Source organism: Oncorhynchus mykiss, chromosome 8, assembly GCF_013265735.2.
Source record: "Oncorhynchus mykiss isolate Arlee chromosome 8, USDA_OmykA_1.1, whole genome shotgun sequence".
NCBI classification, from domain to species: Eukaryota; Metazoa; Chordata; class Actinopteri; order Salmoniformes; family Salmonidae; genus Oncorhynchus; species Oncorhynchus mykiss.
Genome location: NC_048572.1, coordinates 68,256,164 through 68,283,623, shown reverse-complemented (window position 1 = coordinate 68,283,623; position 27,460 = coordinate 68,256,164). Strand labels below are relative to the sequence as shown.

Below are 27,460 nucleotides of genomic sequence, written 5' to 3'. Positions count from 1 at the left end.
GCTAGATGTACCAAGCTTATAGAGACATACCCCAAGAGACTTGCAGCTGTAATTTCTGCAAAAGGTGGCTCTACAAAGTATTGACTTTGAGGTGGTGAATAGTTATGCATGCTCAAGTTTTCAGTTTTATTGTCTTATTTCTTGTTTGTTTCACAATAAAACATATTTTGCATCTCCAAAGTGGTAGGCATGTTGTGTAAATCAAATGATACAACCCCACCATAAATCAATTTATGATTTTAAAATGCCACGGGGGTGAATACTTTCGCAAGCCACAGTAGCCGCGCACATGATGTCACGCCCTGACCTTAGTTATCTGTATTTTCTTTATTATTTTGGTTAGGTCAGGGTGTGACGAGGGTGGTATGTTTAGTTTTTGAATTTTCTACGGGTTTTTGTATGTCTAGGGGGTTTTGTATGTCTAGGGGTTTATGTCTATGGTTGCCTAGATTGGTTCTCAATCAGAGGCAGCAGTTTATCGTTGTCTCTGATTGGGGACCATATTTAGGTTGCCATATTTCTTGGGTATTTTGTGGGTTGTTATTCTATGTTTAGTTGCCTGTCTGCACTAGCCATATTGTTGTTTTGCATAGTTTGTTCAGTGTTCTTTCTTCATTAAAATAAGTATGTACGCTTACAACGCTGCGCCTTGGTCTCCTCCATATGACGACCGCTTCATCAACAAATATATGCTTATGATGGGTCACAGCAGCATCAAACACCATCACCCTCTAAAAATATATTTTGGTGAGTTATTTTTACAGTATAGTTCCAATATGGTAGTGTGAAGTAGCATATGCATCAAATAGTAACAGTAATACAGTATATAGTGCTGTACCTGAAATTACTCGGCCAGCAGTTGTTTCACCCGGTCATTGTTTCTTTCAAAGGGCACCAAGTAAAAGTGTTTCATAGATAGCTGGTGACTCTTCAAAAAGTAGTGAATGTTGGTAGGCTGATGGATGCCACATTGGCAAAGGTGTCATCATTCTCCTCAATGTTCTGCTTTATTTCAGACAGCCATAAGTCATTCCTGGCACACACCATTTCCACCACTGCCCACTCCTGCTGGTCGGTCAGCACACTGCCACGGCCACCACCACGGGGTCTTCTGTCAATTCTGAGGGTAGAACAGAGTATACTGTCAATAGATCATACCTTAAGAATACTAACATGTTTTGTGAATTTGACACTAAATATAAGGGTAAAGCATTGTGCATATCCTGCAGACTTGTCCTCATGATTGAATTGACAGTTGATATTTTCAGATTGGGGTGAATTACTCTGCCAGCCTCTGCCGCAGTAAGGCCTCTGTTTACCACATGGTCAATGACCACGGCATGGACTTCATTACACAACAGTTCGCTGCCATCTGCCTCCTTCTCTGATGTCCACCTCCTTGACGGGGTCCATGCCCACCTCTTTGATGGGCCGGTTGTCCACAAACTCTTTGATTTCTTCCTCTCCCTTGCTGTCTATCCTGCTCCATGTTGAAAGAAAATGCAAGTTTTCATACACCCTTTTATATGGTGACCAATTGTGGTTACCACTATTGGAAATCAAATAGCAATAACGAGTTGTCATTATGTGTGGTTATCATGTATCATACATGTTATTTAGATGTTTAGACTTTACAAACACACATTTTATTTCTGTAGTTCTCCAAATCCATATAAACCAGTTTAAAATCTAAAGGTTTACCAAACAGTTAATGTATTTAAATAAATGAAAAGTATTGTGAGCATTGCATTGTGAAAGGAAATTACTTTATATGAAAGGTATTTCTAGATGAAACACTGATTAGGTTTGGTGAAACATTTACTCTGTGATTTTGTGTGTTGTACTTAGTCAATTGAAAATGTGCTTAAAGTAAATCAAAAACAGCCTTTTTGATCTGTTTTGAGTTTCGTACTAAGAGTTGTGAAATTTTACCACACAATTGTGAACATCGTACAAAAGTGATTATTTTTTTTTTCAAAAGGTAAAGATAGAAAGCTTAACTCTAACAATATTACAATAAGGACAATCGTATACCATTTTGTTTTAATTCCCCTACCTCCCTCCCCAACTTAGTTTAAGATATTTACACATGTCAACAGCGCCACCCCCTGGGCACCAGGGTTTCATGGGGCAGCAGACAGCCTACTGGTTAAGAATGTTGGGCCAGTAACCGAAAAGTTGCTGGTTTGAATCCCTGAGCCGATAAGGTGAAAAATCTGTTGATGAGCCCTTGAGCAAGGTACTAAATTCTAATTGCTCCTGTAAGTCACACCCCACATTTTGTCAACTTATTCTTTAAAGTTGGAATAGTAGAATGCACAAGGTGCAATTTTGAAATTGGGTAGTGGTAGTTCATCAGTTTTCCTCTTGTCATGTAAGTCATTGCATACCGTAGAGAAATATTTCCAACTTGTCATAAATGTCCAGATCAACTACCCTATGTCAGCTAACATTTGTTAGCCCATAGATTTTGTTGTAATATTTGAGTCACTCAAATATCACATGAATACACATTAGACGCGGGATGTTCCCTAGTGATGGAAGTGGAACCTGCGTGAAAAGGTTTGAGAACCCCTGTGCTAAATGACTAAAATGTAAATGCATCTGCTATTAGACTGTTAACCAGAGGAGGGCAGTCACAAGCCTCACAATAGACTGTCAGGGCTAAGGAGGTGAGGGGGACTCAAAGGGAGATTATCATTTGAGCAAAGGACCGTCCTCTCTCCTCCATGACCCGAAAACTGAAAAGTAGTCGAGGGGTCAAGGAGAGTGTCAATTCGTTAGTAGGAAAACGGAAGAGTGTCCTCCCCTCCTCGATAGCCACCTTTCATCAAGGATAGTCATGTGTATCCTACCATCACGGAAGAGTTTTGAGATCCGCTACACTCCCCTTTGAATCAGCTGTTATCCTTTTATCTATTAAATGTCTTGCACAGTAGTTACATTTGTTTTTATAGCTTCATTTATTTTGGGATCCAACCCTGTAAACGTAATTTTCCTGATGACGCATGAGTGGAGGAGAGGCTCATTACATACAAGCGCATTTGTTTCCACATTTCCTCTCCTCGCCTCCTCTCCTCGATTACCTTTAACATTTTATCAAAAAGAGGCAAGGGGAGTACAGAGCACGTAGGGGTTAGCAAAGCTAATTGAGAATCTCCAAAGGCAACTTGATTCCAATGCCTGTTCATGAATTGATTATTGTTGTAAATTGTAATGTTCTAGCAAAAGAAAACTGAAAATAACATTAAATCCCATCTAACACTTGTACAACTACCATAAGTGACTTCATGGCGCTACAGAATTTAATTTACTCTGTAGCTGATTTGAAAAGGATCTTAAAGCTCTGCTCAAATAGATATTTGATATATATAGAGTCCCCAAGTAGGCTGGACAGGTCATAGTACTACAACCCCCCTTCCCTCTCCACTCCTCTTTCCCCAGCCTACAGGCTTCCCTTCAGGGCCTTAAGGCCACAGTCCAACACTCTCAGTTCGCCCTATATCCTCTTTATGGCCCAAATAAATTAGCATCTGAGGGCGACCATCAACTATTTCCTCATGTAATAGGGTACAGGGAAAGCTCTGTCTGCCACAAGTACTGATTTACAGATCTAGCTCATCATAGGACTAGGCCGAAGGGAAGGGAGTGGACAGGAAGAGAGCTCAGATCAGTCCCTAATATAATTAGTAACTACAGGTTTAATATAGATAAGAAAAAAATAGATGATGTATCACACTTTATTGCACTAAGGAACAGTATTACATTGTCCATGTTTGTGAGTGTAATGCATGACGACCTATGTTCTGTTCAACCCCTGAATAATTAGATTCCACTGCAGGGTTTTGTATCCAATCACCTTTCCACACACATAGTTAGATAGAAACATCTCCCTGTATTCCTCCTGCCTCTGCTGCTGTATTACATACACTGTTTGATGTTCCAGATTGACACCAAGCTTGCGCCAGACACCAACAGTATTTCAGGACCAAGCAAATACAAAATTACTTTGAATAATGGGTTCATGCTTCTTCTGTTCAGCTGCTCAGGTGATGAAATGCCTAATGAGCGATGACGGGTCTCTTTAAGATGACGGTTCTTACACAAAAAAATGCAGTGTTTGGTTTGGCAAAATAACTGTATTTATTTTTTACATTGATGCCTATTTGATGAGGCAAGGATGGCCTGAACGAGGCTTTTATTAACTCTACGTGACAAGGCTATAGGCATTGATAAAATGTAATAAACAACAAAGTAAAAAATAGTGTAACATTTGTGAAAATTCACAAAAATGTCTGTCCTATAGTAGACCCGACTGAAAGAGAAGTTTATTTGTGCTATACCGAACCAATTACCATATCATGCATATTATACAGAAGGAAACACATTATCTAATTCCCTCATCTAACATTCAACACATTTACTGTATGTAGAATTTTCTAAACTTAAAGCTTCTGATGCAAAATGCCTCTCAGCAGCCGATACAGCTTAGGGGGGCACAAAGATAAAACACACACCTTAAAGATCATTAGCAATTAATATTTGGGGATTCATGAAGAAAAACAGCGTTAAACACTTGTTTAATAATTCATACTATAAACAAGAAAGTCTCTCACTTCCTTAATAATTTAGACGTAAGCTAATGTTGATTTATTCAGGAAGGTCTCTGCCACCAGCACTGCCTGGAGTGCCCAAATTTGAATTAAAGTAGGACAGTAGCAGGCGAGTCTGTAATAACATTTGTATAATTTTATTATTGCTCTGGGCTCAGTTCATTTCCTCCTCCAGTAGCTGCGTGAAATTGTTTGATTCTGGAAACCGCCTTGAGTCTGCAGCTCTGGGGTTGGAGGGTGGTACAGGAACAGGAAGGAATGCGACACACTCTCTCTCTCTTTCCATCTCTGTTTCTCTACCTCCCTCTCTCTGTCTAACACATATACACACACACTCACACACACACACACACACATAAATAACCCTTTGTTATTTGGGGCTTCATAATACTGTTACACTGGCTCACTTAATAACTACATCTGTCTGGAGAATATGATTGATATCCTCACTCACCTTGTCGCTTATGATAAATATTGTGCTATATTTGCATGAGAGAAATGGGAGACTGAGTACAATTGGCATTTATCAGATTTATCAAATAACGCCGAAATTAGGTTTTGTGTTGGTGCACTATTTGAACACATACTTTGCCATTTTCAGTTAACATTGGCCCCAGAATTGATCAAGTTCAACCATTGTCAGTCATTCTAGGATACAGGTTTCTAGAATACATTCCTAGGTTAGAGAGTACACCTCACGTCTAGGATACAGAGTACACCTCACATGTCTAGGATACAGAGTACTCCTCACATGCCTAGGATACAGAGTACACCTCACATGCCTAGGATACAGAGTACACCTCACATGCCTAGGATACAGAGTACTCCTCACATGCCTAGGATACAGAGTACTCCTCACATGCCTAGGATACAGAGTACTCCTCACATGCCTAGGATACAGAGTACTCCTCACATGCCTAGGATACAGAGTACACCTCACATGCCTAGGATACAGAGTACACGTCACATGCCTAGGATACAGAGTACACCTCACATGTCTAGGATACAGAGTACACCTCACATGCCTAGGATACAGAGTACACCTCACATGCCTAGGATACAGAGTACACCTCACATGCCTAGGATACAGAGTACACCTCACATGCCTAGGATACAGAGTACTCCTCACATGCCTAGGATACAGAGTACACCTCACATGCCTAGGATACAGAGTACACCTCACATGCCTAGGATACAGAGTACACCTCACATGCCTAGGATACAGAGTACACCTCACATGCCTAGGATACAGAGTACACCTCACATGCCTAGGATACAGAGTACACCTCACATGCCTAGGATAGGACAAAAATTCAGCCCTGGCATTTTAACCACCCCAGCCCACATCACATTTTAACCACCCCAGCCCACATCACATTTTAACCAGTTCATGTTTAAGACTAATACAACATGTAAAAACACCACTGGAGATACAACACACCACTGTAACCGTGCCACTGTTGCCTCCCTGTTGTGCAGCCTGTCTCTGCATCTTCTCTGGTGTCACTCTGTCTGTGCTTTTCCTTGATTCTCCTCTGTTGTCTGTCTGTCTGTCACTCCAAAGTGTTAATTGCTATTACATATAGAGCCAACAAATTAAGGAAGTAGCAGTACATCTGTGTCTCTGTTTTCTTCCTACCTCCACTGCACTGACCTCTGAGCTGTCTCTGCTAATCCTTTCCCACAGCACTGATACCAGACAAACAAGGGAAAAATACTAAATAAATGCCTAATTGATTATCATTAGCTCATAATACCTTAGAAAAGCCTAACTACTTATATTGCAAATATAAGTGCCTAGATTTCATATCCTAAGGTTTAATGGCTTACCAGACAGTACCACCATCCAATCTGCAGCAACTGTGTGATGCCATCACGTCAGCATGGACCAACATCCCTGTGGAACTTTTCCGACACCTTGTAGAATACCCTGAAGAATTCAGGTTGTTCTGGAGACAAAGGGGGATCCGACCCGATACTAGACTGGCCAGTGAGTGTATTTCAAATCAGTGCATGTTATGTGTTCCCCCCTGCCCACTTAGCTAAGTGTTTAAATATTAGGCTACATATAATGAAAATATAATAAAAAACAGAGAGAAGAGAGAGCCGGCCAGTTCCTTAATGTTTTGGTTGTATAATACAGCCAATGGCTACATTAAGGAACTGGCCGTCTCTCTCCCTCTCTTTCTCTGTTCTATTGAATTCAATATAAAACCTTCTGTGTTTGTCATAGAAAAAAGCTGGCACTAGTTGATGTGGATAGATTTCCAGCGTTGTGCTACGTTTGACAGTATGCATATCTTGCTGCAGAGAAGTGACAAGCCTTTCAGCAAATGAAATAAGTGGGAAATTGGTGGGACTTTCCAGCCTCCAGTGGCAGTGGCTATGTAATGTAATCCGACACCAGAGTCATTCGTTACTACAGCTCATAAACTAAGACCCACTAGCAGGCTGAAGAGACTGAGAATCGAATAAACGTTGATAAAACAATTAAAATACACATACTCCCGGAACAAAAACATGGACCTGCCCATCTGGCATTTGCCAGAATTGCCAGATGGCCAATCTGCCCACGGAGAGTACTCTTCACATGGTCTAGCATAGAAAGTACACCTCACATGTCTAGGATACAGAGTACACCTCACATCTAGGATAGAGCGTACACCTCACATGTCTAGTACAGAGAGTACATCTCATGTTTATTTTGTAGCTCATACAGCAACTTACAGAATAATCATAGCGAGATTTGTGATCCTTACAGTTTTGCTACAGTTATCCTTGTTGTTGTTGTGTTGTTATACGTCTCTTGCATTGCAATTTTGTTGATTTGTCAGTGATTGGACTTTCATTTTCCAAAATGGTAATTTACAAAACCCAGACTACACTAACACACAAACAATCAAGTTTAAGCACTATTAGCCTGTGTAGTGCACACCTGAGACCCCGGTGGCTTAGCGACAGGAAGAGGGTGGAGAAGCTCTGATTGGTTTCCTCAGGGCTTGGTTTCTCTCAGTTCTCACCCCCACATTCCCTCACTCCTTCTCTCCCTCAGCCCTTCCTCCTTCATCCCCCATTCCCTCTATGCAGAACAGCCCAAACTCTAGTTTGATGAAACACATTTGTTTGGCTTAACTCTTCCATTGCCATTACTACGGCCAAATCTCGGAGGCCTCAGAGGTGAAACGTGGCCCATCAGCCATTTAGCTAATGAGACGATATATGTAGGACTATGGGACTTCACCGGAGGAGCTTTCTATTTGGGTCTGGCCTGCACTGCCATGTTATTAGGGAAACCTGTATGATTGTTGCCCTCTAGTGGGAAACATAATAGGATTACATTTTATTGAAGCCTCCCAGCATTACCCAACCAGCCTCCCTTCTCCTCGTCTCTCCTCTCTTCCTCTTATTGCAGTGTCATTACGTCTTCTGTCCACTGTGGGTGGGGTGGGTGTATGGTTGGTTTTGGGATGGGAAGGAACGGATGTATGGATGTAGTTGTGATGAGATAAGAGTATTCGTGAAGATAGGAGGGGTTCTATCTTCACAAAGTTGTTCAGTCTGTCTGAGCAGTGAGCACCTGCCTAGCATCTATCTGAGGGCTACCTCATTGAATGGTGGTATGCTGCTATGTGTATTCTTTTACTATGATACATCTTGTATATTCCACTATCGAAACTAGAAGTGTGGCCGATTAATTAGGGCCGATTTCAAGTTATCATAACATTCGGAAATCTGTATTTTTGGACACCGACTTGCCGATTTTTTATTTTATTTTTTTTACACCTTTAATTTAATCTTTATTTAACTAGGCAAGTCCGTTAAGAACACATTCTTATTTTCAATGACGGCCTAGGAACGGTGGGTTAACTGCCTTGTTCAGGGGCAGAACGACAGATTTTTACCTTGCCAGCTCGGGGATTCAATCTTGCAACCTTACGGTTACTAGTCCAACGCTCTAAACACCTGTCTCTCATTGCACTCCATGAGGAGCCTGTCTGTTACGCGAATGCCTTAAGCCAAGGTAAGTTGCTAGCTAGCATTAAACATACAGTATCTTTTAAAAAGCAATCAATCAGTCAATCATAATCAATAGTTAACTACACATGGTTGATGATATTACTAGTTTATCTAGCGTGTCCTGCGTTGCATATAATAGATGCGGTGCGTATTCGGAAAAAGGGACTGTCCTTGCTCCAATGTGTACCTAACCATAAACATCAATGCATTTCTTAAAATCAATACACAGAAGTATATATTTTTAAACGTGCATATTTAGCTAAAAGAAATCCAGGTTAGCAGGCAATATTAACCAGGTGAAATTGTGTTCATTGCACGCAGAGTCAGGGTGTATGCAACAGTTTGGGCTGCCTAATTTGACAGAATTTTACATAATTATGAAATAACATTGAAGGTTGTGCAGTGTAACAGGAATATTTAGACTTATGGATGCCAACCATTAGATAAAATACGGAACGGTTCCGTATTTCACTGAAAGAATAAACGTCTTATTTTCGACCATATTAATGACCTTAGGCTGGTATTTCTGTGTGTTATTATGTTATAATTAAGTCTATGATTTGATAGAGCAGTCTGACTGAGCGGTAGTAGGCAGCAGCAGGCTCGTAAGCATTCATTCAAACAGCACTTTCGTGCGTTTTGCCAGCAGCTCTTTGCTGTGCTTCAAGCATTGCGCTGTTTATGACTTCAAGCCCATCAACTCCCGAGATTAGGCTGGTGTAACCATGTGAAATGGCTAGCTAGTTAGCGGGGTGCGCTAATAGTGTTTCAAATGTCACTCGTTCTGAGACTTGGAGTAATTATTCCCCTTGCTCTGCATGGGTAACGCTGCTTCGAGGGTGGCCGTTGTCGATGTGTTCCTGGTTCGAGCCCAGGTAGGGGCGAGGAGAGGGACGGAAGCTATACTGTTACACTTGCAATACTAAAGTGCCTATAAGAACATCCAGTAGTCAAAGGTTAATGAAATACAAATGGTATAGAGAGAAATAGTAATATAATTCCTATAATCTAAAACTTCTTACCTGGGAATATTGAAGACTCATGTTAAAAGGAACCACCAGCTTTCATATGTTCTCATGTTCTGATTAAGGAACTTAAACATTAGCTTTGTTACATTGCACATATTGCACTTTTACTTTCTTCTCCAACACTTTGTTTTTGCATTATTTAAACCAAATTGAACATGTTTCATTATTTATTTCAGGCTAAATTGATTTTATTGATGTATTATATTAAGTTAAAATAAGTGTTCATTCAGTAATGTTGTAATTATTACAAATAAATAAAACAAATCGTCCGATTAATCGGTATCGGCTTTTTTTGGTCCTCCAATAATCTGTATCGGTATCGGCGTTGAAAAATCATAATCGGTCAACATCTAATCGAAACCATAATGAGGGCTAAACAAAAGAGAACATTTTCATACAGATGCAAGTCATAAAGATATTTCATTTGTTCTTCATTATAGGTATTACCATCGATGGTACCAATCCCAACATAAGCCAACTGCACAGTTCGCTTTACCAAAACAAGCTAGCTGCTACAAAGCCTTCCTTCAAAAGTTATATATCCCAGTGCCAAAAATACTATGTGATGATAAACTGCAGGCAGCCCTAAACTATACATGGCCGTAGGACAGATTGAGTCAGATTCTGGAACAATCTCAACCCTCTCCCTTTCCAGCCCACTCCCTTACATAACCACGGGCCATTACAGGGGTGTGGTGTGCACAGCAAGAGTCATTAACGTGGTCCGAGGCAACATAACAGCAAGATCTCTCAGTATGTTCTGAATGAGGATAACTATAGCCACTGTGTGATTGAGTTCATTAGAACTATGGGGAGAGCTGGCATCTAACAGAGAGACTGGCCCTAATCATAAGTCATAGAATGATAGAGCCATGGACATATTGACTGAGGGAAATGGATATCAAGCCATCACTACTCAGTACACACTAGTCTGAACTGAAGATGCAAGAAGAAGCACAAATGAACTTCTCACTGATGACACATCCAGAAGCTACGAGTAAATTCACTTATAGTAAACAAAGGATAAATAAATCTTGCGAAGAACCAGAATAATAAAAAGAGAGCCATCTGTCTCAAACAGGGAACAACTGATAAATATATATTAATTGTGAGATACAATTCATATACAGACATAACGAAACCATGGCTTTGTATAACTGTGTCTCAGTTTAATCCTGTTTTCCAGAGAGTTGGAAAGTAACTCAAGCCTCCATACAGTGTATGCATGTATAATAACCACAGGCATGATGTCATCAGGCACTGTCGCCTGGCTGGGTCTGTTTGGGGCGAATCACATCTGCAAGCCATTTCACTAATTTGCCCACCAAAATATAGCTCTGACAGAGCTCTCCTGCTGTTGCTGCTGCAGCAGCTAGGTTCCTTTCCAAGTTAAACACACCCCACAACCACAGTATTAGAACAATGGACTTGTCTTTGGGCCCCGAACACCAAGCAAGCATATTCAAAAATCCCCACTGGCTAGCTGGTTTTCATTTCTACAACATCTAATGCATATCTTGAATACTGAATCGTGAGGGCCCCATTATGACTTGGCTCCATTTGTGTGGAAAATGGGGAACATATACGATTTTGAGGCCTGGGGTGCTCTCAGTTTGCTACAGTTTGTCAGCCTGATGGCAAAGATTTTTTTTTTTTAAATGCAGGACGACGGGGAAAATAGCAAATGCAAGGCTTGGTGTTTGTGTGCCAGCCGGCAACCTCCGGGGCAAATAACTCCATCGTAACACTTTAATCCTGTGTTTATTTTTTCCCGTGGGATACATTGGTCAAACAGTGGAAAGTTAAAAAGGCCACTGTGCTCTGGAAGGTCTAAGGATAGCAGGCCCTGGCCCTTCCTCAAAAGCAATCTCTGGTGATGATCTCTGTAGAATGCAATGGGAAGAAGTGACTTGTTTGATCTACAATTCTTTTTTTTGTTGCAGTTATGGGGTGTGGGGTCTTTGTCTGAGAATTCGACCCTCAGAGTTGGTCAGTGGCCAACTTGCTACAGTCGGTAATTTACCCTTGGTACAGCCTAAGGGAATGGCTATGAGTGGTCCTACTATGAGCGATCCTGGATAATGTGGTTCTCTTGTTTCCTAAATTCTTTGTTTTCCATGTCATTTCAGAAAGCCATGACACACACCATCTCATATTGTTCTGAAATCGTTTCAGTAGTTAGAAACAGGTAAGATTGGCATTCCAGAAACATTTTGTTGAAATATAATTAGATCTTTAAGAAATTAAGTTAATTGATTGCACCCAAATTGGCAATTTTAATTTATATGATTCAGATAAGTTAATATTAATAGTACCCAACATCTGATTTGGACCAACCTTCTTCCTACCAATGAGTCAGACCTGAGGAATCCCCAAAAAATTGTCAAAAGCCACTCACAGACACCCCACGCCAATCCAACCCCAACAACCAGTATACAGTATCAGTTCTCTAAGTTTGACAAGTATGCAGCTGTTTCTGCTATACCACCACAATTTATTTTCATAATGAGCCAAATCTATTGGTTTTCTACCCAAAGTTGCAAAATAAATGTTGTGATATATTTAATAAACACAATAAACCAGCAAAATTGATTTAAAAAAGTGTGGCTGTATAAATCAAATCAAATTGTATTTGTTGCATGCGCTGAATACAACAGGTGTAGACCTTAATGTGAAATGCTTACTTACAAGCCCTTAACCAACAATGAATTTCAAGAAATAGAGTTAAGAAAAGATTTACTAATAAACTCAAGTAAAAATAAATGTAAAAAGTAACACAATAAAATACATAACAATACCGAGGCTATATACAGGGGTACAGGTTAGTCAAGGTAATTTGTACATGTCGGTAGCGGTAAAGTGACTATGCATAGATAATAAATAGCGAGTAGCAGCAGTGTAAAATCTGATTAATAGTCTGGGTGGCCATTTGATTAATAAGTAGAATAGCAGGAACAGCGGCATCTACTGGTCAAAACCTGCTACTTTCACACTACATTATGTTAATGCATTTCGGATGCTGGGTACTATATTTATTGAATATTATCTGAATCCTATAAATTAAAAATGGCCAATTTGGGTGCAATCAATTAGTTTAATTCTCAGAGATCAAATTATATTTAAAAAAAACTATGTTTCAGGAATGCTAGTCGTATTTGTTAATAACTACAGAAACGATTTCAGAACAATCTGAGATGGTGGGTGTCAAATCCTATTTTTTGTGCTTTTGAGGTGGAACAACCCAATGGTATGATGCTCACATCTAGCATGTTTGAGTACATGGAAAACGTTTACTTAAAAGGCACCTGCTTTAACAGAAATATATCTATCTTCAAGCAATACTATTCTTCTGACTTTCAGCCATGTGTCAAGCACTAGCTAAACAACTGTATTCATCCTTTCTTCTCATTAGAGTTTTGAATAGCTTAGTCCAGGAAGGACAGACACAGCAGATGAACATCAACATCATTAGAAATGTCTGCTGCGGTTATGGAGAAATTAACCGCATATTATTCTGAAACCTACGATGGTGAATATATTTGCATAAGCGTGAGATCCTTGTATTCCCCATTCAGAGCAACTAGTGCTTTTAACAGCAGGGGGCGAGAGAGAGAAGATGGAATCATTTTTATTTTATTATTGTGCTTATTTGTAAAGGGGGGTCAACACTGGTGTTAATGTCTATGCAGTAGATGGGGTTCACTGTTGAATATAGTTCTCTCATACTAAAATGTAGGATGAATAAGTTATATCTGGCATGTGCCTCTGTTATAGGGAAAAGCCATGTAAAAGGATATAATTAAAATTATTGTGCATCCAGGTAATGTAAAAATGTCATGGTCTGCATTATATATATAAATCAATGAAAGCAAGAACTTCACTCAGATGGCACAATGCCCTTTGCTGTCAATATCCCGCAGTTTGATACTAAAAGCTTAAGAGCCTCAATCGTCCTGAAATTATGCATGGTTGAACGTTTGAAATGAGCTCGTGCATCAGCCCCAGGCGTTGATTCATACTTGATTGGGGCAAAGCAGGCTGCAAGTGCTTATTTATATAACTACGTCATTTGGGAGGTTGGCCAAAGAAATAATAATAAAAGGAAGTGTCGATTTTCCATTAGAATCCATCGATTTAAAAAAGTTGATTGTAATCAACTAGTTGTGTGATGCACATGCTGTGTCCATTTATGTTTGAGCTCCATATCTTAGACGACACGTTTGGAAGAAAAAAAAAAGAAAAAAAGACTCAACCAACAATCTATATAATTATCATCTGCTGCTGCTTTTCCTCCCTGGCAAAGAAACACTTCATCCATTTGCAGAAATCGCCCGCGGGAATGTTACATCAAAACTAATCATAACGATTAAAATCTGCTTTTCTGTGCGAGAGGAAGGCAATGGGCGAGGATGTTGTATGCCGAAAAAAATAGCAAGATATCTTTATACGATTTTATGAAGAAATATAAAATGCAATTTCCAGAAAGGCCGACGCAGTGCTGTAAGTGATCTGCTCTTTAGCTCGGAGTTTTATTGTGGAGATTGGTTTAGACTGGGGTAGAGACATGAGCTAATTGTATCCTGATCTTTGCCTTGAGGGGTTTCGGAGCCCTGGAGCAAGTACTCTCTGTATTTTGTTCTGTCTACCTTAGCCAAGCTATTGCATTTCTCACCGGTGTAGGAAGGGAAGCAGCTCGCAGGCCAAATCGGAGGGAAAGGGTTCTCAAAAAGATACTTTATGCCCATCCATGTTTCAGGTAAGCAGAGAATTATTTGGTTTGCTAATATATCCGAGGCTGGTTTGACTGGGACATTCAAGGCGCAGTCGCTTTTACGCATGTGCCAGGCGATGAGCACCATAGTTCTAACAAAAAATATTTAACCACTTCCTGGATATTGTTCGGTGTTTAACAACTGTATGTTTGTTAAAGTGCCGACGACTGGCTTCAAATGTTTATTTGTATTTTCACCGAATTGTACGACCTTCGTTGAGCAAACACCGTAGCTATCCGCCCGTGTGAATTCGCTCCTGGCGCATTCGCCTACTTCAGCCCCAAACACATTATCGTCTCCGTTTTCCCCGTCGGACTACTTGTCACACTCTTATTACGAATCGAGTTCAGCATTTCGATACAGGCTTTTCCTATATTCGTTTGTCCTAAACCAGTTTCATTTCCTGAGTGCCCCAGATCTGGCTAATGAAAGACGCCATTGTGGAGTAATTTTGCCGGAGGGGATTTCTTATTTTGTAAGACAGGACGTACCTATTCAACACACGTCAATGCAGATTCTGTGAATAATCTCATTGTATTCACCATCATTTTGTAACGAGAACCCTATCTATGTAAGCCAAGACAAAATGTAGGCTACAGTATTTTCCTTTTGCTTCCCATATAGATCTCTTGCGGGGCTGACCTATACCCGTGCGCAGGGAATTCCACGGTACAGACGCGCCACTGCAAATAATTAAACTCCCGGGCGGAAGTCTGGATCTATGTTTGCATCTTTGTAGCTGTGATGTTATGGAGACAAAACATGATATATATGGTTAGTATTATCAGTGTACAAATTCATATTTTACATGGTTTTGTAATAAATTAGCCTGCTAGTATGATATGGACACAATGAATACACTAACGCAACTTTGAACCTCTACTTGCCATTTGCCAATCTAAATCCAACTATACTGGCTGCTGGTAACAGATTTGTACGGCTATCCTACAAGTTTACACCGATGTTTATGTGCTCCTTTATGACACCCGCTATGTAATTATCTAATTCTAACCAAGACACACTGGTGCAATGCATGTGATTACGTAACAACATAATATTCTCAACCTTTTAATGCCATAAAGTAAAACGCGCGCAGATGTTGGAACAGTTCCTATTTCTTACTTTTGAGTAAAATGCGTGGCTGTAGGAGCGTTCACTGGAGGGCGCTGTTATGACGAGCAACATTGGCATCTGTGCTTAAAAGGGCACCATGTCTCACATTGCATTTTAGTGTCCACTTATTTACAGAATTTAGAAGTAAACAGACATGGTTATGATTTGGATCCCCAATTAGAAGTATATCAATAAGTCATGTTAGCACCATTTTTCCTCTTATAGTAAATTAAATACATTTCCATTCAGTTACAACTTGAGTAATGTGCTTCACTTCTTGTCACACCCGAGAGAGAGGAGCTCCAAATGTACAATGGGCACCTTTAAAAAAATATATTTAAAAAATGGCCATAGGCAAAAAAGTGGACACAACTGCCATCCTGTAAACACATGACTAGTGACTACCTGTGACTTGGCATTTCCAATCAGGCCATTTACACCAAGTGCATAAAGTGTTCCAAGGTACAGTTGCACTATGGGAAATGAAGGGCTTCTTAAAGGGCTGATGCTACACCCCTTATTGGATTATTACATGTTTAACATTTTTAGGACTTAGGATCCTACGGTATTCCTTCTTGTGCATTTAGCCTTATTACATCGTTGACAATGATTCTTCCACACACACCATGCAAAGTATTTGCTGAAATCTGAACACCAAAACGGAGTGCAGTCCGACAACAAAAGCGTTGCTCCATTGTGCCAACTACAGATTTGTTTGAACATGGGGTGTGGATGCGGTCAGCACAATAACACCAGTCTAGGATAAACAAGGAAGTTACTTGCGACAGCAATTCTAAATTTGTTTAGCGTGTTCTTGCAGTATAAATGTAGGAACTTGTGTAGCAAGGGAACATTGAACCCCTGACAAAGGGTAGCGCATGTGTTTTGTATACACATAGCTATGTGGTCGGCCTAGATCATTCAAAATGGCAACAAGTGGGAAGACTGACTGCAGCAGTTCTGAAAGGGATGAAGGGAATGAGTGTAGTATGTCAGGCCACACATAGCATTGTGCCATCATGGGATCCGTGTTATTGCGGTGCTTTGCATTGTGTTGCTTGTCAGGTTCTACTGATGATCTTACCACCTCAGTATTCTGGGTTATAGCTATGCATAATCCTACTGGTGGTCCATGCCACGGTAGACATGAGTTTTAGATTTGTACTGTATGGGTTGAAGGGTGCTCTGACTGTTTGAAGGTAGGAGTAGTCAACCTGAAAAATAATCCACAGGACATGGTTTTAATTTGAGTTGGGATGAAGTGGTTGTGCTACAAGTACTCCGTTCTATGCTCCCTTTCTATCTCCCTCGCTCCATGGCGTGCACATACACACATTCATGATTGTTAGCAGATTCTCCACTCCATCCACTTTCATGATGACAAGGCTTTGAGGAAAGCCAATTCCAGTGAGCTGGTTTACAGGACTTACTTTCTCCACACACACCATCTCCCACAAATTAGTCGGGGAACAAATTACCTGCATTCTGAGTGTGATCCCACGCACTTTGCTGGCTGCCTTACACAGGTCCCCCTTTTGAAGAGCGGCCGTGTGATTTCTTCCTCTTTGTTCACCCTGCGGGCCCCTCTGCCTTCTGCGAGAGGGATTCTGGAGTTGAATTTTAAAACTATGCATGGCGGCTGGCTGCCTGCGCTTATCAGCTCGTGCACAAATGAACTGCATGCAAATCAGGGCAGGATCACACACCACAGTGGAGGCCTGCACTCAAAAGCAGGCTTAATTGCTAATTGGGTATCTAGGTGTGACACCCACACTGCCAAAACTGAGAAGTAAAAACATGGATGTTTTAATGCCAGTTGCGGTTGTTTTTAATTAATTTATTCCATTTTAACTTATTTAAAATGAGTGGATTGGATTTCCTGAATGTTTTGTGGAAACTAACCCAGGAGAGTGTAGTAGTAAACACCAATACTTCCAACATGAATCTAACATGCAATGTTGGTTTTTGAGATTCTGTTTGATGTACACTACAATAAGAGGTCTGATGTTGTGAATTCAAAGGTATCGTATGATCTGTTAATCTTTGGACATGTTTTATACCTCTTTTTGAAATTGTCATTGCCTGTGTCTCTCTGATTGGCCATTTAGATTAGGTCTAGAAGTGACTTTGAAGTCTGCATTTTTCTGGTATATACCAAAACCATAATGCTTTATACGGGGAGCTGTTTTCTGGGCTGTGTGAGAAGGGTAGGTACCTGACTACTTGCACGAAGGGCACCTGCACATAAGTATTAATGAGATGAGACTAAAGAAAAGCCCATCACAGACACGCCATTGTGAAACAAAGTAGAAATGTATCCACAACAGTGACACATCGGGATCCTGCTAGTTTATGTAAAATGGGTGGGAGGGTCACTGTTTTAATTTGCTCTTAATCTCCACCACAATCTTAACAGCCCTCTTGAATATGACCCATTGTTCTAGGAGAATACTATGTGAGTAAACAGGTCTTTAGATGGTGTGCTACAGACTAAAAGGGTCTGTGGAAAGGTCAAGCGTTCATCCAGGGTCGCCAAAACACCCTGGGGGCTAGTGTATGCGCCTATTTATAAATATATCTGTCTTGAACAAAAACAAACTGGTATCTGCTGTGTTTTGATGTCATTTGGTTAGTCACTGAATATTCTGCACTGTTAGTGTTACTGTGAGCATTGTATTTTCACCAAGGACTTGTTGCCAGACTTCTGGAGAAGGTTTAGTTTCTGATTTCAGGTTAGATGGAAAAGTAATATTCAGCCTTTGTTAGTGCTTGAGAGGCAACTGGAACAAATGATGACTGGAGGAAATGGAGGGTGAGGGATAGAAAGGGCAAAGGCGACAGCGCAAATCCAGGTATGCGTCGTGGTTTTGGGGAGGTCCAATGTTGAATCTGGAGTCCGATTTATAGGATATGCTACACCTTTTAGCAGACATGCAGCAAATGCGACAATACCTGCTTTTAAAACAGCGACAACCTTAAGAAACCCCGAGGCACTAGAATGCTAATGTTGTCCGGGGCTTTGACTTATCCATACACCATTGCAAAAGTGGCAGTGACTGCCACAGCATCGCTCGTGTGTACTGCTGACACCATTAACGCATCTCCGGAGTCTGCAGGTGGAAAAAGACAGCATTTCCAACTTGAAGACTGTTTTTCGTGCGCCAGGTTTGATAATGGACGCAACGGATATCATGGATTTAACGCATCAGAAAACGAGAAAGCGCCCGCGTCCAATCAGTTCTTTGGATGAGTCCGTAGTACACGCGTCCCTGAAACGAATCTCAATGCGAACGGCGGAATGCGGGGACGCTCCGTTCATGTACTCAAGAGGCGACCCCTTACCTGCAGCATCACTGAAGCAGAATGATCATTCTGTGTCTTCCTCACCAGCCACAGTTTTGTCCGCGCAGGTAGGCTAACGGAGATTTTGTCCAATTCGTTTCAGCAAACTATGGTCAAGTTACCTGCGACGTGGCATGGTTGCACTTCATTGTAGGGGCTTTATTTGATGTCTACTTCCTAGTGCCTACCCACCAATAGTGGAAGTTGTTGGATATTTATTTGATGTGAATATCATCAATGCCAAATTGTCTTGTATATATTTCCCACATTGATAAAATCAATTCAACAGAGCAAATATAATTTTACATTTAAACCAGATTTTTTTTCTATTTAGAAAAAAGTGTAATTACTACTTAAAAAAATTATAACATAACATTTTTCCATCCAAGAGGGACCTGTTTTGTTTTCTTATTGGCTCAGAGGAGGGTCTTGAACTTGTGGTTGAGAAACTCAATTTGTTATGTGCCATTAGAGATATTGCCAGCTAATTGTGTTTTTAGATTAGCAGGGAACGTTTCTTCTAAATCTTATTACATTATTCAAATCTAGACCGACTATTGCTCTTTTAGTTGTGTGTGTGTGTGTGTGTGTGTGAAATTGCTGTTCCAAATGAATTTGGCTTTGGGGAGATGATTATGCCCAACAGATATGGGGGGGGGGGGTGTGGTTGGTAACAATCAAGTCAAGGTCAGGAAATACTATGCTAGTGTAACTCAGATACCTCTATTCTCTCAGTCCTGACAACTGAAGAGTTGGACCTCAGCCAACTATTTAACCATCATTTTTTCAGAAAGATGAGAGTATTGTCTGGCCAATCAGAGTCCTGCAATGTTTTTAACTGGTGCACATTTACCAATGGAACATACATATTTACATCCATATAATAAACAGAATTTTCATGGCTTGACTTTTCAGTCTGTGCTGTCCACCATATTGATAGTCATTTGTTGAAAATCATTCATTTGTGCTAGGATAACCGTTCCAGCATGTCCAGGCCCATGATCACCAGATCACCAGCATCCCCCTTGAGTAACCAGGGCATCCCGACGGCTGCCCAGCTCACCAAGTCCAATGCCCCTGTGCACATTGACGTGGGCGGACACATGTACACCAGCAGTCTGGCCACGTTAACCAAGTACCCAGAATCCAGGTAAGCGCATGTGACCACTCCTATTAATGCAGTTTCTCAATTGCAAATTACTAAACGCATGTCTTTGTTTTGGTACCTATAGGTACAAAACGCAAGTGTTTTCATCTATGACCTTTATGTGGCTCTAGAGGGGGTTTGGGATAATTCAGAGGTTGAAAGTGAGATGATGAGCCTAGCCCATTATGTCAGCCGTGTTTATCTGGATTAGCTCTGACTGCATAATGTCATCATTTGACAGCTCAGAAGTCAGTTTACCCAATCACAATGATTCAGCACTCAAATGGATGAATGAGGTGGGAAAGATTGGATTTGAACACAGGGCTTGATTATTATACTTTTTCACATTCAAACTCATATGATTATTAAGGCTATTCTACAATACCCTGATTACTATGCATCATCACAATATTTCCACTCAATACCAAATACAAAATGGCCACCTTTTTTCAAGACCGCCCCAGAGTTATTTTGAGCAGTAAACATTTGCAGGGCTCAAAAGTCCAAACTGCAGACAAAAGCATCTCAGTTATTCTGACAGATGTCCCAGCAGCAGTAAAGGGCCAAAGGGCACGGGGCCATCTGGAGGCAGGAGGGCCACTGCAGCCTCAGGCCGGGCCCCCAGGGCGCCATCCTGCCTCGGGCACCTCTCTACCAGCTGGCCCTGACCCCTCCATCAGACCACAGCATAGCTCTCATCTCATCCATGCCGCTTCATTTCTATATTTATTTATTTTCCCCATTCTATTTCCCTCATTCTCTGTCTGTCCCTCTTCCTCCCTTTCTGTCTGTTTCTTCCATGTGCTCTCTCACTGTTTTTCTCCCTCCCCTCCCTATATCTCTCCCACTCTCTTTCTTTGCATGGAGCAGAGTAATGTGTGCATCACTCAACAAAGGTGTGAAAGAAATCAAACACTCCTGAGCTCACCCACATCCAGTGAGTCATAGAATCTGCACATGAGTCACTGTCCTGTAGCCATATTAGGTGATATTTCTCTGTGCTCAAAACCACACCTGGTGTACTGTCAATTCAAAATGTATAGCTCAACTCAACAGTAGCCGTAGTTTGTTTGGCCATATAACAAATGCTATATTGACGGAAAACAAATAACTGTCTCTGGCTTTTCTTTCTCTCCCTCTAGAATTGGACGTCTCTTCGATGGCACAGAGCCCATAGTGTTGGACAGTCTGAAGCAGCACTACTTCATAGACAGGGATGGACACATGTTCCGCTACATCCTCAACTTCCTCAGGATCTCGAAGCTCCTCATCCCAGATGACTTCAAAGTGAGTGTCCCGTCCACTGCAATCAATCAGCAAGCCATCACTAGTCCCCAAACGTTCAGGGGAACAAAGTGGACACCTTAGTCATGGGCAACCCTCAGTACTTGTTTTCCCTAGGATTGGTGCTGACAGTTTACATACTGTGTGGAGTTACAAGTTCTGAAAGTATTTAAAAATACAAATGTATACCTGTGTTTCTAGATAAAGTCATCTTAAAACATCAGGTGTTAGAGACCTTAGTACAGAATATACTACTGCAAAACTGAGTGTCCAGAAGAATCACTCATCCTCACTGTGACACATTTGTATTCTGTTTGCTAGCTTTTTGCGTCATTTAGCCCTTAATTACAAACTTGCCCCCAGAGAAAACAAATCACAATATCTGATGGACTGTCCACACAGTGACTCAATCAGGGGGAAAGGATATCAGCTAAAATAAGCAAAGACTAAAGACTATCCCAAGTTCAGACCAAGGCCAAATTGAAAGCCATAATACAATATTGAGACATCCTTTGCCTCAGCTTGAATTGTCCTATCCTCACTGACCCATCTCCTCTGTGCTGCCTGCCCCCTGCAGGACTACAGCCTGCTGTACGAGGAGGCCCGGTACTTCCAGCTGCAGCCCATGCTGGCCGAGCTGGAGCGATGGCGCCAGGACCGTGACCTGGCCCGGGTGTCACGCCCTTGCGAGTGCCTGGTGGTACGCGTGGCACCCGACCTGGGAGAGAGGATCACGCTGAGCGGAGACAAAGCCCTCATCGAGGACGTGTTCCCAGAGATTGGCGACGTCATGTGCAACTCTGTCAACGCCGGCTGGAACCACGACTCCACACATGTAATCCGCTTCCCGCTCAATGGATACTGCCACCTCAACTCCGTCCAGGTGAGGGCCGAAGACACCAGACACGCGTGGCATGGCCACTACCTGTTGTATTCGGCGCACGTGACAAATAAACTTTTGATTTGATAAGGAGACTCCATGTTCACCCAACATGGATGTTGTTTAGTAGGCTAGATACAAATGTTCATCAGTTATGATGAAACCATTGTCTCAGTCAGAGATGCATCAATAAATGAAAGCACAGAGACATTAAATATGTAGGACAACGTTTCCTCATCCTTACTGTATATTGCAGGAAGCTTTTCTCTCTCTCATACACAAACCACTCAAGTGGATGCCGTGGAGAGAGGGACCAAGACAGAGAGGGATAGACACAGAGAGAGAGAGAGGGGAGAGCGAGCTCCATTCAGCTCCCTGGCAGGTTGTCCTGAGGCAGGGCCCATAATTCTGTTTGGTTATTAAAGCACGCTGGCGGTGGGTGCTGTATCTGGGCCTAATGGAGGCAGGGTGTGTGTGTGGGGGGGACTGCCAGCAGTGTTGGGACCTTTGTAGTTCTGGTGGGGCTCTGGCCTGGGGCAGAGGGAGAGAAGGGCGTGCTGAGCAGCCCACACTGAACCAAGTGGCACCGAGAGAAAGAAAAGCCCTACTGCTCCCTGGGGCCTCTTTGATGGAATGTGATCCTGCTGCCCTCCGGACACGTCTGTAGATGTCTGCAAGCCTGCAGGATCAGGAACAAATCTACGCACGCGCGCACGAGCAGATGCACACCCGCACAGAGACGCACAGATCTTCAGTTTCTTGGCACTTTCTCACATGGCATAGCCTTCTTTTCACAGAACAAGAATAGACTGATGAGTTTCAGAAGAAAGGCCTTTGTTTCTGGCCTTTTTGAGCCTGTAATCGAACCCACAAATGCTGATGCTCCAGATACTCAACTAGTCTAAAGAAGGCAGGTTTTACTGCTTCTTTAATCAGAACAACAGTTTTCAGCTGTGCTAACATAATTGCAGATGGGTTTTCTAATGATCAATTAGCCTTTTTAAAATGATAAACTTGGATTAGCTAACAAAACGTGCCATTGGAACACAAGAGTGATGGTTGCTGATAATGAGCCCCTGTACGCCTATGTAAACTCGGCAACAAAAAAAAGCGTCCTCTCACTGGCAACTGCGTTTATTTTCAGCAAACTTAACATACAAATATTTACATATGTCCATAATATTCAACAACTGAGACATAAACTGAACAAGTTCCACAGACATGTGATGAACAGAAATGTAATAATGTGTCCCAGAACAAAGGGGGAGTCAAAATCAAAAGTAACATTCAGTATCTGGTGTGGCCACCAGCTGCATTAAGTAATGCAGTGCAGCTCCTCATGGACTGCACCAGATTTGCCAGTTCTTGCTGTGAGATGTTACCCCACTCTTCCACCAAGGCACCTGCAAGTACCTGGACATTTCTGGGGGAATGGCCTAGCCCTCACCCTCTGATTCAACAGGTCCCAGACGTGCTCAATGGGATTGAGGTCCGGGCTCTTCGCTGGCCATGGCAGAACACTGACATTCCTGTCTTGCAGGAAATCACGCACAGAACGAGCAGTATGGCTGGTGACATTGTCATACTGGAGGGTCATGTCAGGATGAGCCTGCAGGAAGGGTGCCACATGAGGGGAGGATGTCTTCCCTGTAACGCATAGCGTTGAGATTGCCTGCAATGACGACAAGCTCAGTCTGATGCTGTGACACACCACCCCAGAACATGATGGACCCTCCACCTCCAAACCGATCCTGCTCCAGAGTACAGGCCTCGGTGTAACGCTCATTCCTTCAATGATGAACCCGAATCCGACCATCACCTCTGGTGAGACAACCGTGACTCATCAGTAAAGGGCACTGTTTGCCAGTCCTGTCTGGTCCAGCTGATGATGGGTTTGTGCCATAGGTGACAACATTGCCGGTGATGTCTGTCTGGTGAGGACCTGCCTGACAACAGGCCTACAAGCCCTTAGTCCAGCCTCTCTCAGCCTATTGCGGACAGTCTGAGCACTGATGGAAGGATTGTGCATTCCTGGTGTAAGTCGGGCAGTTGTTGTTGCCATTCTGTACCTGTCCCGCAGGTGTGATGTTCGGATGTACCGATCCTGTGGAGGTGTTACACATGGTCTGCCACTGCGAGGACGATCAGCTGTCTGTCCTGTCTCCCTGTAGCGCTGTCTTAGGTGTCTCACAGTACGGACATTACAATTTATTGCCCTGGCCACATCTGCAGTCCTCATGCCTCCTTGCAGCATGCCTCAGGCACGTTCACACAGATGGGCAGGGACCCTGGGCATCTTTCTTTTGGTGTTTTTCAGAGTCAGTTGAAAGGCCTCTTCAGTGTTCTAAGTTTTCATAACTGTGACCTTAATTGCCTACCGTCTAAGTGTCTTAACGACCGTTCCACAGGTGCATGTTCATTAATTTTTTTATGCTTTATTGAACAAGCATGGGAAACAGTGTTTAAACACTTTACAATGAAGATCTGTGAAGGTATTTGGATTTTTACGAATTATCTTTTAAAGACAGACAGGGTCCTGAAAAAGGGGCGTTTTATTTTTTTGCTGAGTTTAGATATTCCATAAAAAAAATCTGCTGTGTCCAGCTACAATAGTCATTTACAACATTAAATGTCTCCACTGTATTTCTATCAATTTGATGTTATTTTAATGGACCCCCAAAAATATGCTTACCTTTCAAAAACAAGGACATTTCTAAGTGACCCCAAACTTTTGAATGGTAATGTATATCCCTTCATTTATCTTGTCATTATTTTTCTATATTATCTGTTCCTCTCGGTTCTACCATCTCTAATGCCACTCCCTTTCTCTTGTGCTAGACTTGGGCACATGTTGTCAATGAGTTTGTTTTTATAACTATTTAATACTACCTACTCTAACATGATATTCAGAGCATTGGTTCTCTGTGTGATGGGAAAACACTTGTTTCTCATTTCTCTTCAGGACAGCTAAATGTTTCTGTGTGTAATATCTAAACCGTGTTAGCTATCATGTTACCTCAACACCCCTTCTCTCCTTGTGTCCACCAGGTCTTGGAGCGTCTGCAGCAGCGTGGCTTTGAGATCGCCGGATCCTGCGGTGGGGGCGTGGACTCATCCCAGTTCAGCGAGTACGTCCTGAGGAGGGAACTGAGGAGGGCAGGCCAGCGAGGAGGGCCTAACTCAAACCGTATAAAACAGGAGCAGCTGGACTAGACCTCCCAGACACCTGGGGTGCTAGACTTTTTTTCGGTGGCAGCCAAGCACTAGATGGGACGCAGCAGAGCTCTGTGGATTCTGGGTATAATGCTGCGCTCATGTGCTAATTTGTACTAGGAAACTCTGAAATGTACTACTTGCTAACTGGTTTAACGTGGCACGTGTATAATTACAACCACTTTGCATGTCGGAAATGTCTGAGTTTCCTAGCTCCGACTAGCACGTGAATGCCGCTTTATTGTTTTGTTTGTCATTAAACTTTGTTTTTACTTGAGAAGAACCACAGAGAAAGAGTGACCAAGGTGCGACAGGAGTTTTTTTTTTTTTTTTTTGCCATAAGAAGATACAGAACATTTTGATAAGTTGATATCTCAAGGATATTTGTGATTGTTCATGCCCCGCCCCCATCAAAATATATAAAAAAGGATTAATACTTTCCCAGGGTCCCCAAATAAAGTTTGTTTTAAAACTTTGAACCTACATTAGGTTAGATATGATTTCCATGATTAAGACCATACAACATGTAAATGGTTTGATTGCACATGTAGTGCACGGCGGCCATTCACTAGTGATTTGCAGTTTTTATTTACCCATTGGCATATTTACCAAGTCGAATTGTTCTCCCATACTATAAGAACGTTCACTGTGTTGCTAGCGGCAGACAAACAGTGCTATACATCATGGTGTTGTGAGAAGATCTTGGTTAGCATAAACACCATTCTTTTTAACATAACTGAATGAAACATTATCCACACTCTTATTCACACAGGATGTTAAGTATCGTGATAATACAAATGAAGTGTTTTTACTTTAATCAAAGTTACCTTATTGGATTTTATAATATGAAATATAGTTCACATTAGTATTATCAATATTTTATGTCATAGACCATTCTATACTCACTAAATGAAAATTAAGTAAATTATAAATGTCCCTGCATTGCCTCTATTTTGGGTACTAAACCCAGAGAACAGAGGTGACTAATTCAGAGGAGCCTCAAGTTCCTATTGAGTGACCTACTGTAAATGATATTTGCCATTGTATGTTTTGTTTTTATACATTGAAATGGACACCTTTTTAACCGGCATAATGTTGCCTCATAAATGACTGAACAGATCAGGCTAATAGTAGAAGACCCAAATCTTAAGATTTATTCTTAGGACATTGATGATGTGAAGTTTGATTATCATAAACTATTTCTAACGTGATCTACCTACGCTCCCTAGATTTGAGTAAAGAGGAATGTAGTACTAAAATGTGAAATAAATCTTCAACTGAAGTTGTACTGGTGGCTGATCCATTGTGTGTTGTTATGGTGCTAACAGAGAGTAGAGTGTTTATCATTGTACATGATATCATGGAACAGGTGTTGGTTCTCGTTGTATGTTCAACACAAGCAGGCCCACAAAAATTGATTGTTGCTTTGCATTTCATCAATTTCACACACCCTTAAAGGATATCCCTTTAATATAGTGTTGAATAACACTGAGAACATTTTTTTCTTAACGTGTTTAATTTGTGTTTTAAGTTTGGTAGCTACATGGAAAATAATTGTAGAATTATGTTGCAGCTCAAATCAACTAAATAATCCACAATGCAATGCTCTGTCAATGGGCTCGAAAGGCTGGCTAGCGAGGTAGCTAGCAAACGTAGCTTAACACAATAATACCAAAGACCATATCAGCATGTAAAGTAGCTAGTTAGCTGTAAAATTGCCTAAACAAACTATCAATTTATGTGTCTACAATCTCACCATGTTCAACCTGCAGATCGACGTGATTAACAGACTGGAGTCTGACATTTGCAATGGCAGATATACTTTTGAGGAGATGGGGAAACGCTGCCCATGCTACGTCAATGGTGCATTCTGGACGATTCTAGGACAAGGAGGGCTCTCCTTCCAGGAGTGATTGGGCGCTAGCTAAAATACCCAAAATGAGCACACATTTCGTCAAGAAGTTCAACATCACAAATCTTTTCCGACATGTGAGATTAACTTGCTATCTGTAATATTGTATAGCTTTAAAGTCGTAATATTGTATAGCTTT

The 27,460-nt window shown here is 41.5% G+C and overlaps 1 protein-coding gene and 1 long non-coding RNA gene across 9 annotated transcripts; both read left to right on the top strand.

Annotated features, from left to right (window-relative positions):
• Positions 1 to 551: 551 nt before the first annotated feature.
• Positions 552 to 3,148, top strand: LOC118965617. Its single transcript, XR_005053025.1, has 3 exons — positions 552 to 747; positions 1,017 to 1,126; positions 1,269 to 3,148. It is a non-coding gene; the product is annotated as an uncharacterized LOC118965617 (long non-coding RNA).
• Positions 3,149 to 13,780: 10,632 nt separating this feature from the next.
• On the top strand, positions 13,781 to 26,691 carry LOC110530419 (BTB/POZ domain-containing protein KCTD1). Of its 8 annotated transcripts, none has more exons than XM_021613471.2 (7): positions 13,783 to 14,158; positions 14,339 to 14,414; positions 15,055 to 15,204; positions 19,857 to 20,035; positions 21,175 to 21,319; positions 21,894 to 22,199; positions 25,245 to 26,691. In XM_021613471.2, the coding sequence occupies exons 3-7, from the start codon at positions 15,175 to 15,177 to the stop codon at positions 25,407 to 25,409; spliced, it is 825 nt and encodes a 274-aa protein (XP_021469146.2). In that variant the 5' UTR covers positions 13,783 to 14,158; positions 14,339 to 14,414; positions 15,055 to 15,174; the 3' UTR covers positions 25,410 to 26,691. The 8 variants fall into 8 exon arrangements, with proteins under 8 accessions (XP_036841950.1, XP_036841951.1, XP_021469149.2 ...); XM_036986054.1 differs by having other exon boundaries at positions 14,310 to 14,414; XM_036986055.1 differs by lacking the exon at positions 15,055 to 15,204 and having other exon boundaries at positions 13,781 to 14,158.
• The last annotated feature ends 769 nt before the right edge of the window (positions 26,692 to 27,460 follow it).